Source organism: Amphiprion ocellaris, chromosome 14 (genome assembly GCF_022539595.1).
Source record: "Amphiprion ocellaris isolate individual 3 ecotype Okinawa chromosome 14, ASM2253959v1, whole genome shotgun sequence".
Lineage (NCBI taxonomy): Eukaryota > Metazoa > Chordata > Actinopteri > Pomacentridae > Amphiprion > Amphiprion ocellaris.
In genome coordinates, this window is record NC_072779.1 from 18,072,532 (window position 1) to 18,095,681 (window position 23,150).

A 23,150-nucleotide genomic window follows, 5' to 3' on the forward strand; every position below is an offset into this window, starting at 1 on the left:
TTGGCTATTCCTGCATCATGTGTGTGCATTAAGGCCCCCTCAGCTGTTTTTTTTTTTCCCCCATTGCCTCCCTGTTTCCGTGACCATATATGATCCCAGCCTATATCATGTTTCTCTGCAGGATGTATCCTATAGAGAGGAAATGAGACTTGTGCTATACGAGATCCACTACGGGCATCTTAAATACGATTATGTGACCTGACAGTCTGGGGTCTACCACTGACAGTGATCCATGTGGAGGGAAGGTTGTGATTGTCAGTGCAATGCCTTCTTTCCGCTACGCCTTGCCCAAATGCTCGCCATGCGGTACGCTGCGCCGCAGAATCGCTACCGGCAAATTAACCATCCTTGCGACTCCAGAACAGACAAAGGAGGACAAACAGAAGCCAGTCCCCCACAAACATGTGTCTGTGTCTGTGACCGCGTTTCTTTCCCTCTGTGTCCTGCATTCAGTGGGGGGGGAGTGGCACATTTTGTGCATTCTGCAGCTTATTCTTCATTTTACGCGCAACAGTGCGTCCAATCTGGTAAATAAAATGCTTAAGCCTAATTTTCGGCTTCTGCTCTCCATTTCACTAATGCCACCGTTAATTTTTCAGTCACGTGCTGCACAGTGCATCTGAATTGAGGATGGAACGACTGGTGTCACTGGGTGCACGCATACAGGCTGTGCATACGGTCGTTTTTGCGCGGTCGCCATGCTTCTTTATCGCCCCCCCTTTTCTCTGGAGGTGCTTTAATGTGTCGGTCGTCTGTTCGCTCCCAGACCCTATACGCCGACATCGCCATGGAGGGGATGGGAGGAGAGGAGAGGGTGGGGAGGGAGGAGGGGAGCTGCGCCACAGCGGAGAGGAGAGAGCTGGAGTCTGAGTGCGCGCTAGGGTGGGATGCGCTCCTTCCACCGTCAATTCAGCAACATTGTGATTCTCAACTTTCTTTTGCGCACTCAAAATAAAGCTAGTAGTGTTGCGCATGGAAATTGTGCTGCTGCTTTTTTAATAAAGCACTTACTGTAAGCAGAGAGGGATCAGTGGTACATAGTTAACAGCAATATTAACTCGAAGAAAATGAAATATTTATGATTTAAAAGTGATGCAGTGGTTGGCTCCGTTGCTGCATGTTGCCAGTGTCAGCTGTGTGGAGATAACAGGTTCTCCCTGTGCTGGTGTGGGTTTTCTTTTGACAGCCTGAAGCTATGCATAGTATAACATTTGGTGATTCTAAATTTGATGTAGGTGTAATGTGAAAATGTAGGTTTGTCTGTCTCTCTGTTTGCCCTGTGATCGATTGTCCAGGATGTATCCTGTCTTCTGCTCTGTTTGAGCTGGAAATAGACTCCAGCCTCTCTTGACCCTCCACAGGATAAATCAGTTATAGATAATGCATGGATAGATAAAGCATAAGCATCTGTTCATTATACATAATGGCTATTATTAATCTATAAATAATAGTTCACAACTTAGGTAGGAATTAGCAAAACCACCAATCAGATCTGTCTCTCAGCTTTTTATTTTAGAAAATAACGTGATGCAAAAAAGAAGACATTTCAACACGTGTCCTCTTTTCTGTCCTCTACTACAAATAAACCTAATGAAGAAAATGAGTGAAGCTTCTGATGGTTTTATTATTGAAAGGTGTCCTGTCCTTTTCCGGTTTTACGTGTGCGCATTTCGTCTGTCTTGATTTTCTCACAACTCCAGCGGCAGGGAAACACACCCGTCAGCAGCGCGCATTGGAGACAGAAAAAAAGCGCATCACGGACAAAGGAAATATGGATGCACTGGAGAGGATCCACCTCAGCCGGGTAACACAATGGATGAGCCGCTTCTGTTTCGTTTACCCGGAGACCAATTAGCCCACCTTAATGAGGTGCTGGGATGCGAGATACTGCAAGCTAAAAAGGCGGAAGGCTGCGTTTAATCCGTCTGCGGATCCTATGAGCTTGCAATGGCTGTGGCGGGGATATGCAACTGGATAGGGAATAATGTGCCTTTTTATTTTGTGATATTTTCCTTATTTTGTGGCCTTTCGTTTGGACAGTTACGGTATTCTATTACAGAGGAACTGGAAAATGGGGCACTGGTCGGTGATCTGGCGCACGACTTGGGGCTGGATATTCGAAAGCTCGCCACCCGAAAAATCAAGGTAACCTCCAACAGCGGTAAACGCTACGTGATTGTCAACCCTAAAAATGGGAAATTACTCGTCAATGAAAGGATCGACAGGGAGGCGCTGTGTGATCTGTCCAGCACCTGCCTCATTAATCTGGAGGTGCTGGTCGAAAACCCTACTGAGGTGCACCATGTTGAGGTGGAGATTGTGGACGCCAATGACAATGCGCCACAGTTCCCCAGAGACGAGTATCAACTGGAAGTCACTGAATCTGCTTTACCGGGCTCTCGGTACCCGATTGAAAACGCTCAAGATCCAGACATTGGGTCCAATTCAGTCCGCATGTATCAGCTCAGCACAAACGACCATTTCGCGCTGGTGTCCAACAAACCCTCCCTGAATACAAAGCACATCGAGCTTGTGCTCAAAAAGCCCCTTGATCGCGAACAGACGCCTTATCACCAATTAATTCTAAGTGCTGTGGACGGTGGGACACCAGAGAAAACAGGGACGGCGAAAATCAATGTGCGGGTCCTGGACTCAAATGACAATGTTCCCTTGTTTGACAGCTCAGTGTACAAGGTGAAACTGTTGGAAAACTCGCCCAAAGACACACTGGTGATCAAACTGAATGCCACGGATCTAGATGAGGGCACAAATGCAGAGGTTTATTACTCTTTCAGCAGTTACACTCCAGAGAGGGTGAGGCAGATGTTCAGCATGGACACTAACACAGGAGAGATAAGAGTGAGGAGCAATGTTGACTATGAAGAGACCAACTCCTATGAGATGTACATCCAGGCGATGGATAAGGGCCCAGGGGCCGTGGCAGCACACTGTAAGGTGGTGGTGGAGGTAGTGGATGTGAATGACAACGTCCCTCAGATAGTTTTGTCGTCTCTGTCGAGTCCTGTGAGGGAGGACGCCCGTGCTGACACAGTGGTGGCCCTCATTAGTGTTACTGACCGGGATTCTGGCGCCAACAAGCAGGTGAGCTTAGAGATCCCGGCAGGCCTTCCATTCAAGATCAAGTCATTCAGAAACTACTACACTCTGGTTACCTCAGCCTTCCTGGACCGCGAGACCACTGATGCCTACAATGTCACTCTGAGTGCCACAGATGGAGGAAATCCTCCGCTTTCCTCCCAGAAGACCATACAGGTGGATGTGGCTGATGTAAACGACAACCCACCGCGATTTGAGCAGACTTCATACACAGTGTATGTGGCTGAGAACAATGCCCCCGGGGCCTCTTTGTGTACTGTGAAAGCTCAAGATGCAGACATCAAAGAGAACGCACGCATCACCTACACAGTGCTCAATGACAATAACCATGGCATCCCTGTCACCTCGTATGTGTCTGTGAAGGCCGATACTGGGGAGGCTTATGCCCTGCGAGCCTTCGACTATGAGTCACTGAGAGAGTTTCACTTCCAGGTCAAAGCCCAAGATGGGGGTATTCCTCCGCTCAGCCGCGTTGCCACTGTCTACATCTACATAATGGATCAGAATGACCATGCACCACTGATAGTAAACCCTCCTGGCAATGGCACGCGCTCCTTAGAGACGGTACAAAAGAACGCTGAGCCTGGTGCCATGGTGACCAAAGTGGTGGCATACGATGCAGATGCTGGTCCAAATGCCTGGCTGGTTTATGTGCTGGAGACGGCCACTGACCTGGACTTGTTCAAAGTGCATGAACACACGGGTGAGATCAGGACCACGAGGAGGATCCTGGAAGACAACTCCACCTCCTTCGCCCTAACCGTCGTTGTGAAGGACCATGGCCAGCCTGCTCTCTCCTCCACCGCCACCATCAATGTGGCTGTCATGGAGGTGCCACCAAAGGTGGCCCCCGACCCCAAGAGGATCATCCGACCTCACAGCACACTGCTTTTCTCCAACGTGACCCTCTATTTGATCGTGGCTTTGAGCGCCACAACCTTTGTTTTCCTGGTCACTGTGGTGGTGCTCGCCATCGTTCGCTGTCACGCCTACTGCACCCAGCCGGGGTCCTGCTCCCCTTGCTGTGTGTCACAGAAGCCCCCTCCAGATGGCGGGAGCAGCAGCGTAAGTGCTGGCGGAGGAGGCGCTGGTGCAGCCGGGGGACAGCCTAATAACAATGTGGTGCTTCGGAGAGACCTTAAAGTGGAGCCTCACTACATCGAAGTGCGTGGGAATGGCTCCCTAACGAAGACTTACTGCTACAAGACCTGCCTGACAGCCACCTCTGGCAGTGACACTTTCATGTTCTACAACACAGGACGGCCCATCAGCGGCACCTGGGGCAGTGGTGCCGACCGCTTCTTCACCAGTGGGAGTGGATTTGTACGGAGACTGAGTATGCCTGATGCCTCACTGCAAATCTGCCCAGAGGTGTGTCATTAATTTTTAATGTTTACCTTTTGTCTGCATAACTGGAAGGTCATGACTCATCATGTTTACATATCAGTGGCTTTCTAATGAAATTTCATTTAGTTGCAAACAAAATTAGACACATATACCAAATCTGGACTTTAATTAAGGTTATTGCATTGTTGCCGTGTCTTTTGTCCCTGCAGGGAGCTGACATTCGTGCATGTCAGGTTTGATCCCCTTCCTGCAATGAATTGAATCCTTGCAACCTTCATTCTCTTTGTTCAGTTTCCTCCCTTGCACTGTGCAGTCACTCAGCCCAGCCCAGCTCAGCACTCACACTGAATTAGTGTCAGTCCTGATGCTTTTCAAGGCTCCTGTGTTATTTCTGATGATTCAGAGATTTGTGTTTCAGTTCGAGGTTGTCATCACATCTACTCCAAGAACGGGTCATGTATCCTCTCCACCACTGGCTCACTCTCTTTGCATGTGGGCTTGACTAGTCTGTGGGGGTGTTTGAGTGAGTGAGTAAAGCTGAGCAGTCACGCTGAAGCAGTTGGGGTTAATTGTGTTGATCAAAGCCACCACAAGACTAGTTGTTGATTCTATTCTTAGAATAAATGTTGTGTTTTTCTTGTCTCTAAGGCTGCACTACTCTTGCACTTCAGGAACAAAGTTTGTTAAACCCTTTATGACTTCTCAATATTTGGAAAAGTAAATGCTTTCACCTGCTATGTCTGCATTACTCATGATTTAACTTCATTTATAAGAGATTGCTGTTTAACTGGTGTGATCCCAGCAATTTGCATGCATTCTAATCACCATTTTCGTTGCCTTAAAAGTTGAAAACTTCATGTCTCCTAGTCTTAAATTTAAGGAGTCAGGGTTTGACTCCAGCAAGGATTTCTGGGTAAATATACTCTGCTTTTATGACTGAGAAGCTACACAGATTGATGGTTTGCATATAGGAATAATGTATTAATGTATTCTTTTATTGCTAGACTGTTAAACTGAAGGCCCCAGAGGTCAGAAGGTTTCCTGAATGCATCATCTTTATTATCAAGTGCCAGTCAGTGGTACATTAGTTACAAAAAGAATCTCTTACCAAGACAGACATAGCAGTATAGCAGTGTAAATTAAATTAACCTCCAGCCTCTGTTCCTTAGCCCTGCAAATTAGATTTACTCAAAGAGGCTGGGTCTACCAGCAGAAAATACTCCCCTCTGAATTTAGCTGAGGAACATTATGTGCCATCTTTATCTGGGACACTTGCTGCTGCCGGAGCAGGTTTGTTTGTTTAACAGCTTTTCTTATTCAGTGTTTTTGAGGCCCATGAATGCAGCCTAAATGATGCTGACACATTTTAGCATGCACTGTACTACAGTAGAGCGGATACTAAAATCTGTGTTAGTGTTCTCAGTCATTTCATGCTGTGCATATGCACAGAACCTACTCATGAGGAAAATAATTATGAAAGAGTCAGGCGTAATTAGTGGCCATGAAAGAAAAGCTCATTAAAAATGTGACTTTTCCCCCTTTGAGATTCATGTGGTTCTTTGGACTTAAAGGCTTCAGACTTAAATCATTAACAAAATTTGGCATCATCAAAGACAAATGAATGAGATCTGGTAGCGCTGACATAGTGAAAAGCTTTAACAGTCCAAAAACTATAACTCAGGACTATAAAACTCATGTAGGAGGGGGTGTTAAATATGTTTTTAAAAAGATTTGTCACTTTCATCAATATCTTGAAATTTTCTTTGTTACATGAATCATGTATATAGCATATTGTTAATTTGTTTTATAATGCAAATACATTAAACACTTAAACACAAGTATTTTTCATTTAATGATAGTATAAAGATTTATGTGACGTATACAGTCTCCAGAATCAGAATTAGGTACATCTCAAAAGACGGAGAAAGATTTTGATGATTTGTCTCACATTGTCCTGCACTAAATCCTATACATTTGCTATAATGTGTTTGTAACACTGGCCTCAGGTCAGAGAAATAGGATGCGGTTGCCCCGGCGATGATGGCTCTTGCTTATTGGATTTTAAAGGCAATAATTTACCAGAAGGCTGCTGGGAATAACAAGCACTCAGCCCCGGTTCATCAGGAGCAGACAGATACACTCCAGCTACGCACAAACACATACACATCAGTCTGTACAAACACCCCAGCACTCAGGGAAAGGGCATAACTCTCCCAGCTCTCACATTTATAGAGCCATGGAGTGAAGGACTGTCCAAAAACTGTCAATAATGGCTCTCTGTCAGTGCCCTTTCTAAAATCCTTGTGTGGATATCAATATGTATGTGTGTGTGTGCTTGCAATGGGGGACACAACTGCAGTGTTCCTATCACATCCAGGGCTGGTGTGTCATGATTAATTGATGAGACCATGGCCCAGCCTGGCTCTGCACAGTGTGAGATCAAACTAAACTCACTCCCCTCTCTTCTCTCTCCATCTTTCTCTTCTCTCTCTTCTGCTTTTTTTTCCCCTCCTCTCTCTCTTTACCTCTTGCTCGCTCAGCCAAAAGCCCCGAATGCTGACTGGCGATATTCGGCATCTTTGAGGGCAGGGGTGCAGAGGTAAGCATTTTCCATCTTTAACTCTTTTGCAACTTGTGATTATCTAGAAAAATGTGAAACACCTTGTCCTGCTCACCGTGTCGACATCCAGTCTGTACCATGACAGTGACCCTTCATGCTCTCATTGCAGCTTTAGTACCAACAAGCAAAATATTCATTGACAGACTAGTCCCACAGATTTCCGCACCTCAGAATGACATCTATGAAAAACTGAGCCAAAAAACACAGTGCAACATAATATAGCAGCTCAGTACTTGCCATTATTAGAAACAACTGCCAGTGGCCCCCTCAGCATTTTTTCGAACCTCAACCCTGTCCTTTTCCTTTGGGAAAAGGCATGTGCAGCTCCATCAGTGGATGCACAACCCTCTCCCTCTGCAGTGTAATATTATATAGGTCATCTACATTCTGAGCGTCGCTTCCCCCACTTACAGTCTTTAAGCAGGAAGCATGAAGGACAAATGAGCTGACGATGACCTTTCTCAGATTATCAGATGCGCACATGCATCAGTGTCTGCATGTCCAACTGCCCTGCATGCACACATGTGTGCGTCTCTCTGTGTGGTTGTATAGTTTTGTCAGGAGATGAGTGGAGAAGTTGTGAACACAGACAGCAGAGGACATTTTGAACTTGCATGCACTGTTTATTCAAATATGGTCTCATATGTGGCACAATTCTGACCATATTTAAAAGCATGCTGATACACTTAATCTGCCCAATATGACACTAAAACAACATTTGTAAATTTTTCTCTCAGATTCACACAGCACTATATCTCAACATCTGTTGTATTGAATGTAATATATAAATAAATATGATAAATATATGTAAGAACCAACAACTGGAAAACAATTTACTTTTTGCAACTTTACACCTATCATTTACTTTTTGTAATCATCAGGTCATAAAAGTCATAGGAAAATATGTAATTAAGTGTTTTTCTAATTTGAGACGAGGACAGCTGGAACATCAGGAACTAATGAGTTTTTCCACCATATGCCTGCGTTTTGTACCAAATTTTCATAATTTCATGCTAACAATGCTCACCACTCGGTTGTGCAGTCATCTGCTCCGTCTAAGTTTGATTTAATTGGATATTAGTGTTAATTTCTGTGGCGTGGAAGGGATCATAATGTGCACGCTCTCATCAAGTCACTGTAACATGACATGGATTAACATAAATCATCACTGCAATTTGCCGCTGCCATCTTTAAAATGGCAGTGCCTGTAACACACACAGACGCAGAGATGGGTCACATTAACACTTAACCCCAACACAGGCAGGCTGTAATGTATCACACGAAACACAGCATGCAGCACAAACGTAACTGACCCATATTTCCGGTGTAGTCAGTCAGTGTAGAACCGCACCAGTCCTATCCGTGTCATTTTCGCACACGTTAAACCAGCGACTTTGTAAAAGCTCGAAAGTGGCTCAGAACGCACACAGTAATTTTTTATTCATTAGAAATCAACATAACGTGTATTGCAGGTTCACATAGGACTGATGTGCTGCATTGCAGAGGCCCCAGCCACTGTAGGTCTTCCTATACAGAATGCTCTATATCCATTACAAATGTATGAGGGGGGAGAGCTTTTCAAGGATGGGTTTGCATGTCAATATAGCATTTACAAAAACACATTTATGCACTGCAGTTTCACCCTTTTAAAGGAATTAGTTTGACATCTTGGGAAAGACATTTTCCTCAAATGCTGTTATTGACACCACTATGCCTGCATGATAAATACAAAGGCAAACAGAGAGCAGCCAGTTAGCTTAGCTTAGCTTACACATAGAAAATGACAGGAAAGAGCAGCCTGGTTTCAAAGTAATGAATTTTCCTACCAGCACCTCTAAATCTTACTAAAGCACATGTTATATCTCTTTTGTTTCATTTATACAAAACAGAATGCCTTGGGGGTATTACTTGGCTGGGATTAGTAACCTGGAGTTTCTTCTTGTTGCTAGGCAACCTCACGGCGAAGACAAAACTCTTGGAAGTCGAACCCAGCTAATTAGATGATACTGCAATGTATTTATAAAATGTTCAAACAGCCACACAAACGCTAAGTTGCAAAGATCCAGTAAATGGTGCAACATTGTGATGCTAGACAGGCCAAGTTCTTGGGGTTCCTTTGGGTTTAAATATTGCTAAAATAAAATTATGAACCTTAAATGTCCTGAATGCAACATTCTGAACCAGTGGATCATATTAGTTCAGCGGCATTTCAGACTTGATTTCAGCCACACCTGCCACACCTCTCCTCTGCTTTCACTTTTTATTTACAAGTAGAAAGGTAGTGTACATGAGTGCCAAAATATCAAATCTAGCTGCAGCCATTGGCACAGCTAGTATTGTAAAATACATTGAAAGGCATATGTTTGTCAGCTCAAGTACTGCTAAATTCTCTTCACCGGTGTATCCTTCACACCGCTTTTGTCCATTCCGCTCCAGTCAGTGTGTGTCTGTTTCCACATATGGTTTGACTGACTGGATGATTAACCAGAGTTGCTCTGATCAGAACATGAGCATTTGTTGTGTGTGCAGACAGACACACACAAGCCAGAGTGGAACAGACACGAGCAGAGAAGAGCCTTAAAACAGCAGTAGAGTCTCTCACACTGAGCTGAAATGAAACAAATGCGCACAAATTAGGTACATTACATAAATAAAATACTTCATCTTTAAATTCTTTGGTGTTTGAGGCACCTGCAGAATCCTCCAACCTCAGATTGTATATAAATGCAGGGGGGCCCAGTAGTTGCAAAGTGAGAATCTTGTATGCACAAACATACACTAATGTGCACTAATATGCACACAAAGCCACCATGATGTCAATCTCTGCTAAGGACACCCTATACTCCACTACATGTTTACATGCCAGATAGCTGTTTCCTGTTATATTTATGCTCAAAATCTTGCGTATTGCATCTTTAATTATCCTTTGAAATGTTAATGCACTATTTTCAAGTCTGAGTCAACACAAGGTGACTGTGAACCAACAGTGAAATCTGAAGGAACTGTCTGCACATTTCCATCTGTGTTGCCTACCTGCCTGCCAGGAGAATAAAAAAGCGGAGCTTAGAAAAGTACACTTCAGATGTGCTGACAAAAATAAAAATAAAATCTGGAACCTCAACGTTTCCACTTTGGTGCCATCTTCTGTGTCTCTGTTGTGCTTATAGAGTGAATCTTCAATATTTTTATGCACTGGGTGTGGTAGGGGTGTCCTACTTTTTATACACATAATTACCATACATTAAAATGTAAGTATGTAACAAGATCAGCGGAAAATACTTACAGTGTACTTTCAATTGCAGTAAATATGTTATGTATACCAAGCGAAATTGTAAATAATTAACATCTTAACCGCGGAGATAAATAACTAAAGAAATACAATAAAGCATACACATTATATTCTATGTTTCTGTCACTATTATATATATTGAATAGATATTGGAGTGCCATTCAACACATATTTTGTTCATAAATGATGATGTACAACACTAATGGTGATTTTCCACTAAGATGGATACCTATGCTATGCTGTGAGCCTCAATAATAAACATGTAATGTGGGCACAGCACAGACCGCATTTCCATATAACCACAACAGCATGGAAACAGGTGTTCACAATGCATTGTTAGTCCTAAAATGCATCTTATTTTCAACTTTCCCTCCCTACAATACATAACAAATGTTCAGTTAAAAATACAGAAAAATGCTCAAATGTAGATATCAAGGATGATAAACACAGCAAATCTATATAACACATAAGCTACAAAATTAGTAAAACATACAGGAGCGACTGAAGTGACACTTGGTCAGCTTGTGCAAGTGGCACCATTTCCCTAGCAACTTGAATGTGCACATTTGTTGAGCCTATAACTTCGCAGTGGTGCTGTCACAGCCCCATTGATGCAGGAGCTGTTAACATGGCAGCCAGAATTGTAACCCTCTGGTGTGAAAAGAAAAATGAGTGCAGCATAACATGGTAACTCATAATGAAGCATGATAAAGAGTGTGTGGATAAACTAACTTGACAGAAAGTTAACTATATCCACTGCCATTAGTCATATCCCATGTGTGATGATATGTACACTGCTCTAGTGGTTATTTATCTTGGTCTAACCAGAAAATAACTCTATTTCCAAGTAAGCCTTACATTTGGCAGCCAAATTACTCATGAAGAACCAAAGAATGTGACACCAAGTAGAAGCAATTTTTCTCTGGCAGTGAAAAATACAAGATTTCATGCAGCAAAACCTGAACGTTACTGCATGAACTCCTACATTAGTCAGTACACATATTTTGAGTCTTTGAGCAATCACAGGTTCTGTCATATCCTGTTACTCTTCATTAGTGCTTATTTCAAAAACAGAGTTTTGAAATCTTTAAAATGTGTGACATTTTATGACAAAATGGTTCTAACAACGTACTTTAAATATTCCTCTTTTTTTATGTAAATCGCGGAGCTGCAATAATTTGCAAGGCTAAATAGATTTAATGCATTTGTATTCAGCAATATGACATTTTTTCCCACCTTATTCACAGGAGATCTCTGTCACAGCAGGAAGATGTAAATAATAAAATTATTGATAGGCAAATTTCATTTTAATGCATTGCTTTCATAGTAAAAGTCTCTTTATCACATTGTGTTAAGGCAGTGTATTCTACATTAAAGATCTCTTTTTAAATATGAAAAGCAGGAAATTGTTGCTAGTGGCAACAAGATCACAAGAAATAATCCAAAACCGGGCAACTAAACAACTGTTTTCTGTCTAGGCCTGAAACAGTGACTAATGCTGCTTGAAAAGTTTTACATTGTAAGCTCTTTTGTTGGCATGCTGTCTTACTTCTTTAAATACGAATTAGTTACTTAGAGTTAAATCTCATATTGTCAGTATATTTGAAAATGTCTCATTGGTTCTGCTGAATGTGTTCCTTACTTTCAGTTCTGTCCACATGGAGGAGTCCTCAGTGATGCAAGGAGCCCAGGGGATGCTGGTCCAGAACTGGCCCACAGTATCCAGTGCTGCAGGTCAGTAGTCAGGAAAAAATCTTTATGTCAGCAACGGTGGCAGAAAAGTTGTAACTGATGAGTAAAAGATGATTTCAGCACATTTCTTTCTACATTTTCTCTGCAAAAGCAAAATATGTTAGAGCTGAAGAAAACTGAGACTTTTGATGGGACTGCTTCCGATCTGGGATGTTACCTGTAAATCAGGTGTACTGAAATGTCTGTATGTTTCTTTATTAAAAATGACCTACAGGCTATTTGTTGGAGGATGTGTAATGATATCTGTAATGATATTCGTATACCAATAACACTGTGCATTCATCTATGTGATGCTGCTTAGTAAATAAAGAGAAACAGCATATTCAGTCCAACATATATCGAGAGGACTCAACATTATCATTGTTATTGTTGTAGACAGAATGACATGTTTTAAGCAAAAATCTGAGCGTGTATTATTGGACTAAAAGCAGAACTGATTATGGAATAAAGCTCGATCAGTTTCAAGGATTACTACTGAGAGGCACTGGCAGACAATTGCTGTTTTGATAGGTGGGATATCCGCAATTTTTTTTGGCCTTTTTGTTGCATGATGTAAAACTGAGTATGTTATTTAAGTATTTTAGTAAACAATTAATAAATTGTTGCCATTTTAGATGATTTATGTTCCACCCTACTTCCCTAAATAGTAGTGCTGCAGAGATAATGTCAGCCAACATCATTAATGACGTAAAAATCTGTATTTTGTTTTTATAATCCAAGTTGTATTTTGATAGATTTAGCTCTCATTATGATTGCATTTTATTTATTCACAGCTGAGAACTATTTTCAAGTCCATATGCCATATGATGCTGCACCTACATGACAGTTTACTTTAGTGTAAAAAACTGAAGGAAACATGGATACATTCAGATGGAACCTCTCAATCCGAATAATTAAAATATTATGTTGTTTTTATCTGTACTATACACAAACTGTAAAACCAAAGCAGTTTAGCTACATCTAGATTTTTTACGTTCACTTTTTTGCACCCTTGAACAGAGTCAGCCTGTCTTTTTACCCCTTTTATGCTAAGCTGAGATAACATCTGCAGGCTGTCCATTCATATTTAGACTTCACGACCTGAAAGTAGTATCAGTGCTTGCTCTCAGCAAGTAATTGAATGAACATATTTCCTAAAATGTCAATCTCGTTCCTTTAATTGCATCTGGAGTTTCATAGTACAGGCAACATGAGTGCTGAGACAATCATCAAGGGAGTTTAATGCCATCGTCAGATGTCACCACACCAGAGTGCAAATTCTACCTAATATAATCCATCTTTGGTTTACTGGTGGTTTGAAAGAATTGTCCTTTGAATATCTACACCACCTTAAATTCCAGTGGGGTGTTCATGCAGAGCTCAGCTGAGATGCCAGAAGCCCGAGGCCCTGATGCAAGCCACAGATGAACAACTGTATCCTCCATAAAAGTAGCCGACAGCAGGAAGAGCTACAGACTGAAAACCGTTTTTTAATAAGAAATGTCTTGTCCTGAGTGGGTGGCAACATTGAAAATATGTAGCAGCCCAGCATAAGTGTAAAGAGAGCTGACCTCAGTGATGACCTGTGCTAAATCATTCACACCATCACTGGCTTAGAGCTAATGACTAAGAATATTTGGGAGAACTACTATTGTGTGTAGAAACACACAGAAGCGACTGAAAAGACTTTTGCAACCAAGATTCCAAAAGATTATTTGGAACATTGTGTGCTGTTCCCTCCTCTTTTCAGCCCAGCTTCCATTCATTGATTTGCTGTCTAGCTGCAGGAATTAGAACATACATAGAGACTTTAGGGAACAGCGTAGCTCCACAGTAAATCACTCTGCGAGTCAGTGACAGAATATGTCTTACTGCTGGTTACTAAACATGCTCATATGAAGGGTTTTCTCTCTCTGGAAAAGAGAGCTGGGGAATTATTTGAGATACCAACTGCACCAGTTTCCAGTATCTCTGTGCCAGCTTGCAGCAGAGACTTGCACATTTTTCTCAGAGCAGAAGGAAAGCTGCCACTCTGGTCATGTAAAGAGTCAAATATTTTCTTTAAGGCAGCAGCATACTGCAGTCCTATCAGGGGTGCATTGTTGCATGAGGAAATGATTTGTTAGGAGTGGCTCAGTGCTAAAGCATAGGCATGTACTAGATTGCAGGTTGATCCTCTTTATTATGCATCAAGAGGTGGAGCCTTTTTGTGACACATTTTCCTGTCTGCAGCAGTGAATTGTTATCATGTTGAAGTTGTCTGACATGCTGTGGTGCATCTAAATGCGGCACCTTCAAAAGTGTGTTTATGTAAGTGATCCATGGCGCAGATGAGGAGACATTTGTCTGATGCCAGAGGGGGAGAAAGGCTATTATCAGTAATAAGACAGTGCCATGAAAACACTGGGAGATCCGCTAACATTAAAAGCAATTTTGGAAGGAGGAAGAGCAAAGGAGATATACGGGGGGACGGAGAAAAAAGCGAGGTGTGGGGGGATGGAGTGAGAGAAAGGTTAAGAGGATTGGCAGGTTCCTGCAGTAGTGTTGTTGCTAGGGAACGCCATGTGACCTGTTGCCTGGCAACACTGTCTAACTGAGAGATTGCTGCAGCAGCCGCACCCTCCATCAGCAGGGAGTGGGCGAAGGCAGTTTCCATGGCAACCAGCCATATCTCTGAATGGAATATTTAGAGACAAAAAAAAAAGGAAGGAGTAGGAAGGCGTAGAGGGAAGGGGACTCTGCGAGGGCAGGTATTCAGAAGGACAAACGGCCGATTGAGAGGAAACAATATCAGAAAGTATGGTTTATGTAGATATGTCTCATGCAGAATACATGCAGCATTACGCATATATTTACACAAGCACTGTGTGACTGTCAGATTAGTACATGGGCTACAAACCACCAGAGGGATTCATATTAGTTGGAACCGTGTCTTGGACCAGACAGAAAATAACATAGCCTATTTAAATGTAGGACATCAGGTTACACAAAATGAGGCTTCAAACACCCACATACCCACATCAGGTGTCATAGCAACCTCCTCACAAGGAGCTTTACTGACCTGCTTACCAGCAGTTACACCATAATCCGCTTCAGACGCACATTTGCTCAGAAATATGGGCTAAGATAAAGCATTGGCAGAGGCACGTTAGAGGAACATCAGCACAGAGCCAGCAAAGCTCTTTAGAATTGTACCAAGCTGTGACATGACCTACACCTTATGAATTAATTTTTAATATGCACATATACTCATACAGCAACATCTCTGATTAATACCTGGGTCCCTATTTTAATTAACACGTCAAGGGTTTGGATTTGTCACAGCCGTGCAGGAAGCCCTGGGATGTCCCAAGACACTCAGACAATATTTACTAGATTAGACGCTTCACAGTCTGTTAACACTGTAGCTCAGCTGGTCATGCATAGACATATGCGCTGTTATAATCCCATCAGGTGCACATACACCAGAACCACTTACTATATTGCTGTGGTAGTCCACTATTTTCTTCACTGCAGGGACACAACAATTATAGCAGCACTATAACCAGTCCAGCAAATTTGCACACAAAGATTTTCCATACTGTCAACAAATTATCCAACACTTGACTAAGTAGGTCATAGCTTAACCTGTAATGGTTTGGCCAAAACCATTAGGTCACCCAGAAACCATAGTTCTATAAATGTGTGCGTGTCCTCACACACTTCAAAATGAACCTTTCAAAAATAAATCTAATGGTCATCTCAGCATTTGTTTGCCTCAGAGATTGGATCCTAGTGTTTTAGTGAACTTTTCCTCTAATATCTGAGATTTCTTTCACAAATCCATAGTCCCCAGACCATTCATTTTCGAAATTTAAACTACAGAAAATATTCCATAATGATAGACTCACAATGGCTACATTTGTAAAAAATATTGCTATTGTAAGTTAAAATCTGACTATATAGCGTTTCCTCGATTCTGTGTGTGTCCTTCACTGCAATGGTTTTACATATCCCACGTACACTAATCTGTGAAATGTGAAAAGATCTGTTTGTGGGTATTTAGTGATCTCTCAGCAAAAGAGTGCTATTTTAGTATTCCTAAAATCTAAGCATCAAACACATTCCTTTAAATAGCAGGATCAGGTAACAGAAAATGATGCACCAGTTATATAAAACTGCACTGCACTCGGTCCAACCATGCACTGCACTGCATTACTGCCTCAGCAGGCTCATCCACATTCTGCTTCACAGTATTTTGTGCTTTTCCTTTAACTCGGTGACCGTCTTTTTGTTTATTTTAAACATGTTTTTCCTTCTCTCCATGAGAAGCAATCCTCCCCGTCTAACCACTGATACCAATCAAAAAGGACTTATTTGAAATACCACAGCCGCATCCTGGGCTTAATACCCACATCAAATACAGACAGACCATACCATCAAATGTCATAATCCTAAAGCTGACTAGCATTACAGTATTACAGCAGTAACTCTGCTAATAGTGAGATAAGATGATAGCATCTGACACTGACTAATTATCAAACAAGCTCAATTACATTGGTCAATTAGCGGCTGTTGGAGTTTTTCTTTTTTCTCTTTTCAAAAATTATACATGATGGTTACATAAAATGAGACAAAATTATAAAAACCCAATGAACCAGATAAATCTGGATTTCCTCAGTAACTATGACTTATGTTTTTTTGGTCTCTCAGTCCTTCAAATGCTAATTGTGTCATGTAGTTAAAAATGAATTCTTCTATTTTTGCAAGAAGAGAACAAATTATTTATGTCTCAGGTCTTTTTTGTGATCTTGTCACAATAGCATGTTACTACGTACCACAATATCTGACTTCAGCTGTTATATTGAAAACAACAATCCTTTCCAGCATTTTCTTGAGTTAATATCTAATCAATTTACAGTGCATCAAGGATCAGTAATATATCATAGGACTCAGTTCATATATGCTCTTTGTAGGAGTGGTTAAACGGGGTGATAATGCAGAGCTATCTATAGAGCAGTTCAGCTGTGTCCATTACGTCTGTTCTTTTTATAGTCTATACATGTAATTTACTCTTGTACTCGATTAACTCATTGTATGGACACTCTGTATACGGACGGCACACATTTTCAGAATAGTGTATTTCCCAATGGGACGGTGGTTGAAACCATTTCAGCTCTCCAGCAATGTCATAAATAGCCTACAAAGATAAATCAAACAGAATCTTTTTGCAAGGGCCTGCGTTTGATCTAAATAAAATCCAGACTGAAAGTAGGTCAGTGCAGAGGGAACTGGTGTGGGCCTGAGAGCACCGTGTCTGTAAAACCCGCCCACCCCCATCTTCCTTGCTGCCTCTCTTTCCCTCTCTCTCGCTGTCGCTCTCTTCATCTCATCCAACATCCTCTTTCCTTTTCATTCTGAAATATATTTGCCCTTTTGACCTTAATAGCTACATCCGTTTTTTACCTTTCATAATGATTCTCCTATATATAGGTCCCTTCCTCCACTTTTGTTTTTTGTGCGCTCTTTTTTTTTTTTTTTTTGCTGGCTTGCTATCTGGGTTTTATTCTCTTTCACATCCATGCTTGTGCACCAAGGGGTTGAATCCCTGTCTCTGGCCTCCTATGAGAGGAGGATTATGCTGCAGCCATCGTCCAAATACAAATACAAATCCCATTGCCATGTTAAACATCCCTGTGGTTTAAAGGTTAGTCCCACCCCAGTATTCCCTTCTGTGATCTTGGCTGAACGGCTGTCCTGAAAATATCCACTCCCTGTGGCTATCGTGCCATTGTCAGGCCATCGACTAAATAATAAAGTTGAGGAAAAGGACAATGCATGACGGCCATAACAGTTATTGTAAGCTAATAGCAGAAGGGAGTTTAAATTAAAGAGGTCTGGGCTAGAATGGAAAATGTTGCATCTATCACTTAACAGCAATAAAAATATTATGAGGATGTGTAAGAAGTGACTGTGCCTGACACTGATGCTTAAAGGAAGAGCGTGTGCTTAATTGCAAAAAACAAAGCTGGAACCACAGTCCTGTCTGCATGGTAAATACTGTATGCGACTGATCAGTCAGGTTTGATTGGAACAAAGGCTGGAAACAAATGGAAACAGCAGGCTTGGCTCTGTCAAAAAGTAACAAAATCTGTCTACTAGCACCCCAAGCTCAACATGAGGTATTTTTTTCTGTAAAAATTGTTTTAGTCTTTTTAAATTAGACTATTTCTTGGCTAGATTCAACACTTTCCTGGAGTTTCTCCTGGTTGCCTGGCAACTGCTCCTAGGCTGTAACATCCTACTTAGCTTGCAAGAAAGTGGTATTGATCTCCTCTTTTAACTCTCAGCAGGTTGCCCAAAATGTAAAACTATTCCTTTAACGGAGCAGTTAGATGTAATAAATATCCACATCTGACATGATTTCTTTCCGCTTTCTTCCCTTACTTGTTTAGATGGAGAGGGTGGTGGAGAGCTCTCACCCCCAGTGGGTGCAGGAGTCAACAGCAACAGCTGGCACTTCAGATACGGCGCTGGACAAGGCTACGGCCCTCCTCAGCCCCTGAAACCTGGAGAGATCCCCCCCGAAGCCTTCATCATCCCCGGATCTCCAGCCATCATTTCTATCCGCCACGACTCGGGCCCTGTCGATGACAAAGGTGACTTCATAAGCTTTGGCAAGAAGGAGGAGGCAAAGAAGAAGAAAAAGAAGAAGAAGGACAAGAAGGACAAGAAGGAGAAAGGAAAGGATGACGGTGATGAATAGAGGAGAAGGGGCCGGATTGAAAGCAGAGCTACCGACAAACTACCATCCCAATTTCAGAGCCAGAAAAATAAGCCAAATGCATATTATAGAACCAAGGGAGCCTGCTTGTACCACATTTGCATAGACATTGTACAGTGGCCAAATCCTCATTAGACCAGGCTTGGCTCCCCACATCAAGCGAACTAACTTGCTATAACTTTGGCCAATAAAAGTCTATGGTTTATTGTAAACAAATGATCTTTATCTAAAGACTGGACCAAATTTCAACAGAAAGGATTTTATTGGCTTAGATTAGCCTTTCTGTTATTTGCTGCCCAACATCCCCAACCCCTCCCCCAAAGTTTGTATAGTAAAAATGAAAGCACCTGAAAAGGTGTACTATTTGTATCTGACCATTGTCAGCTGAGGCCGCCTGTGTTGACATCTCAGGCCCCCTTCCTTTTTGGCTTGCCGATAGGAAGTGAAAGCCAAACTAACGGAACTAACGGAAGAAAAAAAAAGAAACAGAGGCTTTTGTTTTCAATATTATGGAGGCCTTGTAGAAATTCTGAAAATGTGGTCTTTTGTAAAAAAAAAAGAAAAAAAAGAAAAAGTAACAACATCCAGTATGCGTACCATAAGCTTAGCACCTTTGTGAGAATGAGGTGGCTGAGAGAAGCAGGACCACACTCGAATATAGAGCTCTGTGTCAGTGTAACATAGCACATTGCAGAGGCTGAGGACCTGGACTGGGTTGCACCAACTATGCGCAAGTTTGTTCCCAGGTTAGTTTATGAAGTAGTGGCTTCATAACTGCTAGTTCATTTGCAATTAGCAAGTTGCAAAATTCGACTGGAGCATGGGTGTTGAAGGGGTGGGGCTTGAGGCTGTATCTTTTTATAAGATTAAGATTTAAGATGAGTAGCCAATCGGTAACAGCAATATCATGCTGAAGTGTGCAAACCACATAGATTTTCAACTAACTAGATTGGCATAAAAAATTATGATTGGTTTCCATATTTGACTCCTAAAGGACATTAGTTTTTGCATGTTTTAGTCCACTCTCAACAAATAATTTTACGATTAACATCACTGCTAACCAATTTCCAAATCATGTATTTTTGTTGTATTTTGCTACTTTGCAGGCAGCTATTGATTCTTTTACTGAATTATAGCACAAAATTCTAATAAAATCAGCTGAGACTCAAAATTATTTCACACAAAAACTCATCAAAGTGAGCACAGCATCTGGTTTTGTTGTTGTTTAAGGTATTTTTTTGTCATATGATAATGTGGCTCCTGCATTATCATGATAACGTGACCTCAGACAAATAAAACATAGACATGACAGATTAGCTGCTAGATTTAAAACAAGTCTCAGCATGTTAATTATTTATATTTTATGGAATCAAATGGGAACTAGATGTTGCCTGAAGGAAAAGAAATCCAAGGAAAAGAGTAAGAAATCAAGTGGAAAATAGTTTGCAGTATCATGTTATGTGTAGAAAATGGACAAAAGCATTCAAAATAACTGCTATGTCCCTTCAAGTTGGAAAACAGCATGGGACTGCTGAAAAAAAAATGCTGTGAGCAGGGGAAAAAAAGAAAAAAAAATCTTGCTTTACTGTTAGTGAGTGCAGTTGTGTGGCTTTGTATCATTTACACCTGCTTTATTGCTTGCTTAATTATTTACTTGTTACTTAAGGTTCTGTTCGAACAGATTTTTGTGGTGGTACCGCTTGTAATTTAGCAAAGAATTGGGATTAGTGGCTACCTCGGATATAACTAGGGAACCTACGTGCAGCTGATGCAACCGGCCCCTCACCTTGCCTCTTCTCTTGGAATATGGCACAGGTCAACGGGGTCTTAATCCCACTGTGTGTCGGCACACACAGTCTGACACACACATTACCGTACACAAACCCTGACTCAACCGGAATCCTACTCACACGTACAAACAAGCAAACACACATCCTCTATTCCACTACATATGAATACAAAAACTATAAATATACTAAAAGAATACACAGCCCTTTCTGGAAACTCCAAAACCGAAGGCCGATGCCATCCTTAATATGGGAGTGTATTATATGGCTGGGACGCAGGAAACGTTGCTCGTCGCTTCATTTCTGTTCAAGCCTGATCCCTCTACTTCTGTCTTTGAATGTTAAGTAGTTGTTCTTCAAGCCCTGCACCACTGCCTCGACTGCTTCAGTGCTTGTAGGATTTGCTTGCCCGCTGCCTGTTTCCTCCCTCTACTCCTGCTTCCTCGAATCAACATGGTTGGACGACATCTTTAGAGTCACTCTCCTTCAATGAACTGTGCAGTTGTAACACTGTAACATTTGTGTATTTTGCATATTTACACACACAAAACATGCATAGGACACACACACAAACACACAACACTCGCATATGCATCTTTTGTTTGATTCAACCGAGCTTAAGCGCTTCAGCCAGAGTGTCTCCTCTGATTGCTCGTTGTTGACAGCTCTGTCAACCCTCGCTTGGGTTGCACGTATTGTGTTGTGAGGACGCCTGACAGGTTAGCAGAAACTGAGATTATGGTGTTCTGGATATAATGAGGCAAGATGGAGTGGCAAAAACGCAGAGTCAGAATATAGCAGTCATTGTAGTGTACTGTATAGATTCTGTGTAGCAGAAAAACAAAACTATTTGGAAATCATTCCTCTTTTGCAGAGGTATTGCAGTTATCCCCGTGTCTGCAATTTGTCAGAACTGATCAGCTTGGGTTAAAAAGTAAATGAATCGCAGTTCGGCAACAGTTGGAAGAAGCTGTTGGTCGAATTCAACGAGGGAAGAAGTGGGGATGAATCACAATGTTAAAATCGATTATGGTGCACCAGTGAGAGGTAACAATAAGCAAAACTCAACATTTGCACGTGGCAAGACTTTAGAATTATACTGTTTTGCTTTATTGCCACACAAAAAATCAGGAAAGCTGCTGGGAGGTGCTGTGAAAGAAGCGTCCGGGTTGAGAGGTGATCCCAGTGTAATTAAAATTCGGTCCTGACATTGTGATTCCCAGGTCTAGCATGGTAGAGAAAGCAAACAGTAGATATTGGAGCAGCATCAACATGATTAAAAGTGTCATAAAACATCACCTCAGTGTTCCTTTTCTTCGACCATCGTGTTACCAATCACTGTAGAGGTATGTAGGTGCTGCTATCCGGCTCAAACCCTCCCATGCACACGATTCCTTCCCCCCCGCCCAGTTCTTCAGGTGTACTTCTGTGCTGTCAGATCACCAAGTGGCTGTTTGCATGTTATAAGCAAAGGAAACAGATAATATATAGATACTATATATACATAGATATGTTTTTTCCACTGGGAAATGCGTATTGGAATACGTATACCTCTGATACACATTCTCAAAGACAATACACATACATCGAAAGACCCACACATGAACATACATACATATAGTACATACAGATACGCCATAGCAAACAGTAATTTGTGGAAAAACCTTAAAAGAATCACATTTTTTTATCCTGTTGAAAATGAATTTAATCTTCTAGATATACATAATGCTATTGTGTTATGCTATGAAATGCCTTTTTTTCTGTTTCTACCCATATGATTTTCATAGATAAGAAAATCAATCCTTAAACTTGTGTTAAGCGTCGAAATGATGAACACTATTGTGAAATCATTTACTCACCCTCCATATCTATTCCTTGCCCAGTAGAGAAAAAGGCAGAAAAACAAGAAAAAAAATAATAAAAAATACATAAAATGGTCTAAAAAAATAAAGTTGATGTATTCTCTGCTTGTGTATAGTGAATGTTCCTCAGTCGCTGGGTGTGGCAGTGAGTGACACATTCCAGCCGACTGTTACAGTGCAGATCTGTTAATAACTTTTTTGTACACCTGCTCATCATTGTAAAGGTGATAATAGTGATTCTTATGATTTAATCAATCTGGTAATGTGTTTTGTTAATAAGTCACAAATAAAGTTTTTTTCTTAAATATCTTAAACCGTGTTCGGACTTCAGTTCAACTAAACAGCTTGTTTTCATCTTCAGTAGGCTTTCCACTTCACTGGGAAAGTTTACTCAGTTGGCCATGATTTGGAAAAGTAATGCAACATGATTTATTCAGCAGCTCATAGTGAATGGTTACATAGTAATGCAGCAAATACACAAGAATCCCTAAAATGTTAGAACTGTTAAGCTATTTATTTGCAAAATGGTAGTACTGGCTACAATAGAGTAAGATGATGTATGATCAGAAGTGGTGAGTACAAGCTGGATATCAGTGTGCTATAGCATTATCTATAAGTAAACTATCTGTTACTC

The 23,150-nt window shown here is 41.4% G+C and overlaps 1 protein-coding gene across 1 annotated transcript; it reads left to right on the forward strand.

Annotated features, from left to right (window-relative positions):
• The first annotated feature begins 1,688 nt into the window (after positions 1–1,688).
• On the forward strand, positions 1,689–22,830 carry LOC111571975 (protocadherin alpha-C2-like). Its single transcript, XM_023275426.3, has 4 exons — positions 1,689–4,488; positions 7,005–7,063; positions 12,022–12,107; positions 18,539–22,830. The coding sequence occupies exons 1-4, from the start codon at positions 1,948–1,950 to the stop codon at positions 18,847–18,849; spliced, it is 2,997 nt and encodes a 998-aa protein (XP_023131194.2). The 5' UTR covers positions 1,689–1,947; the 3' UTR covers positions 18,850–22,830.
• Positions 22,831–23,150: the final 320 nt, after the last annotated feature.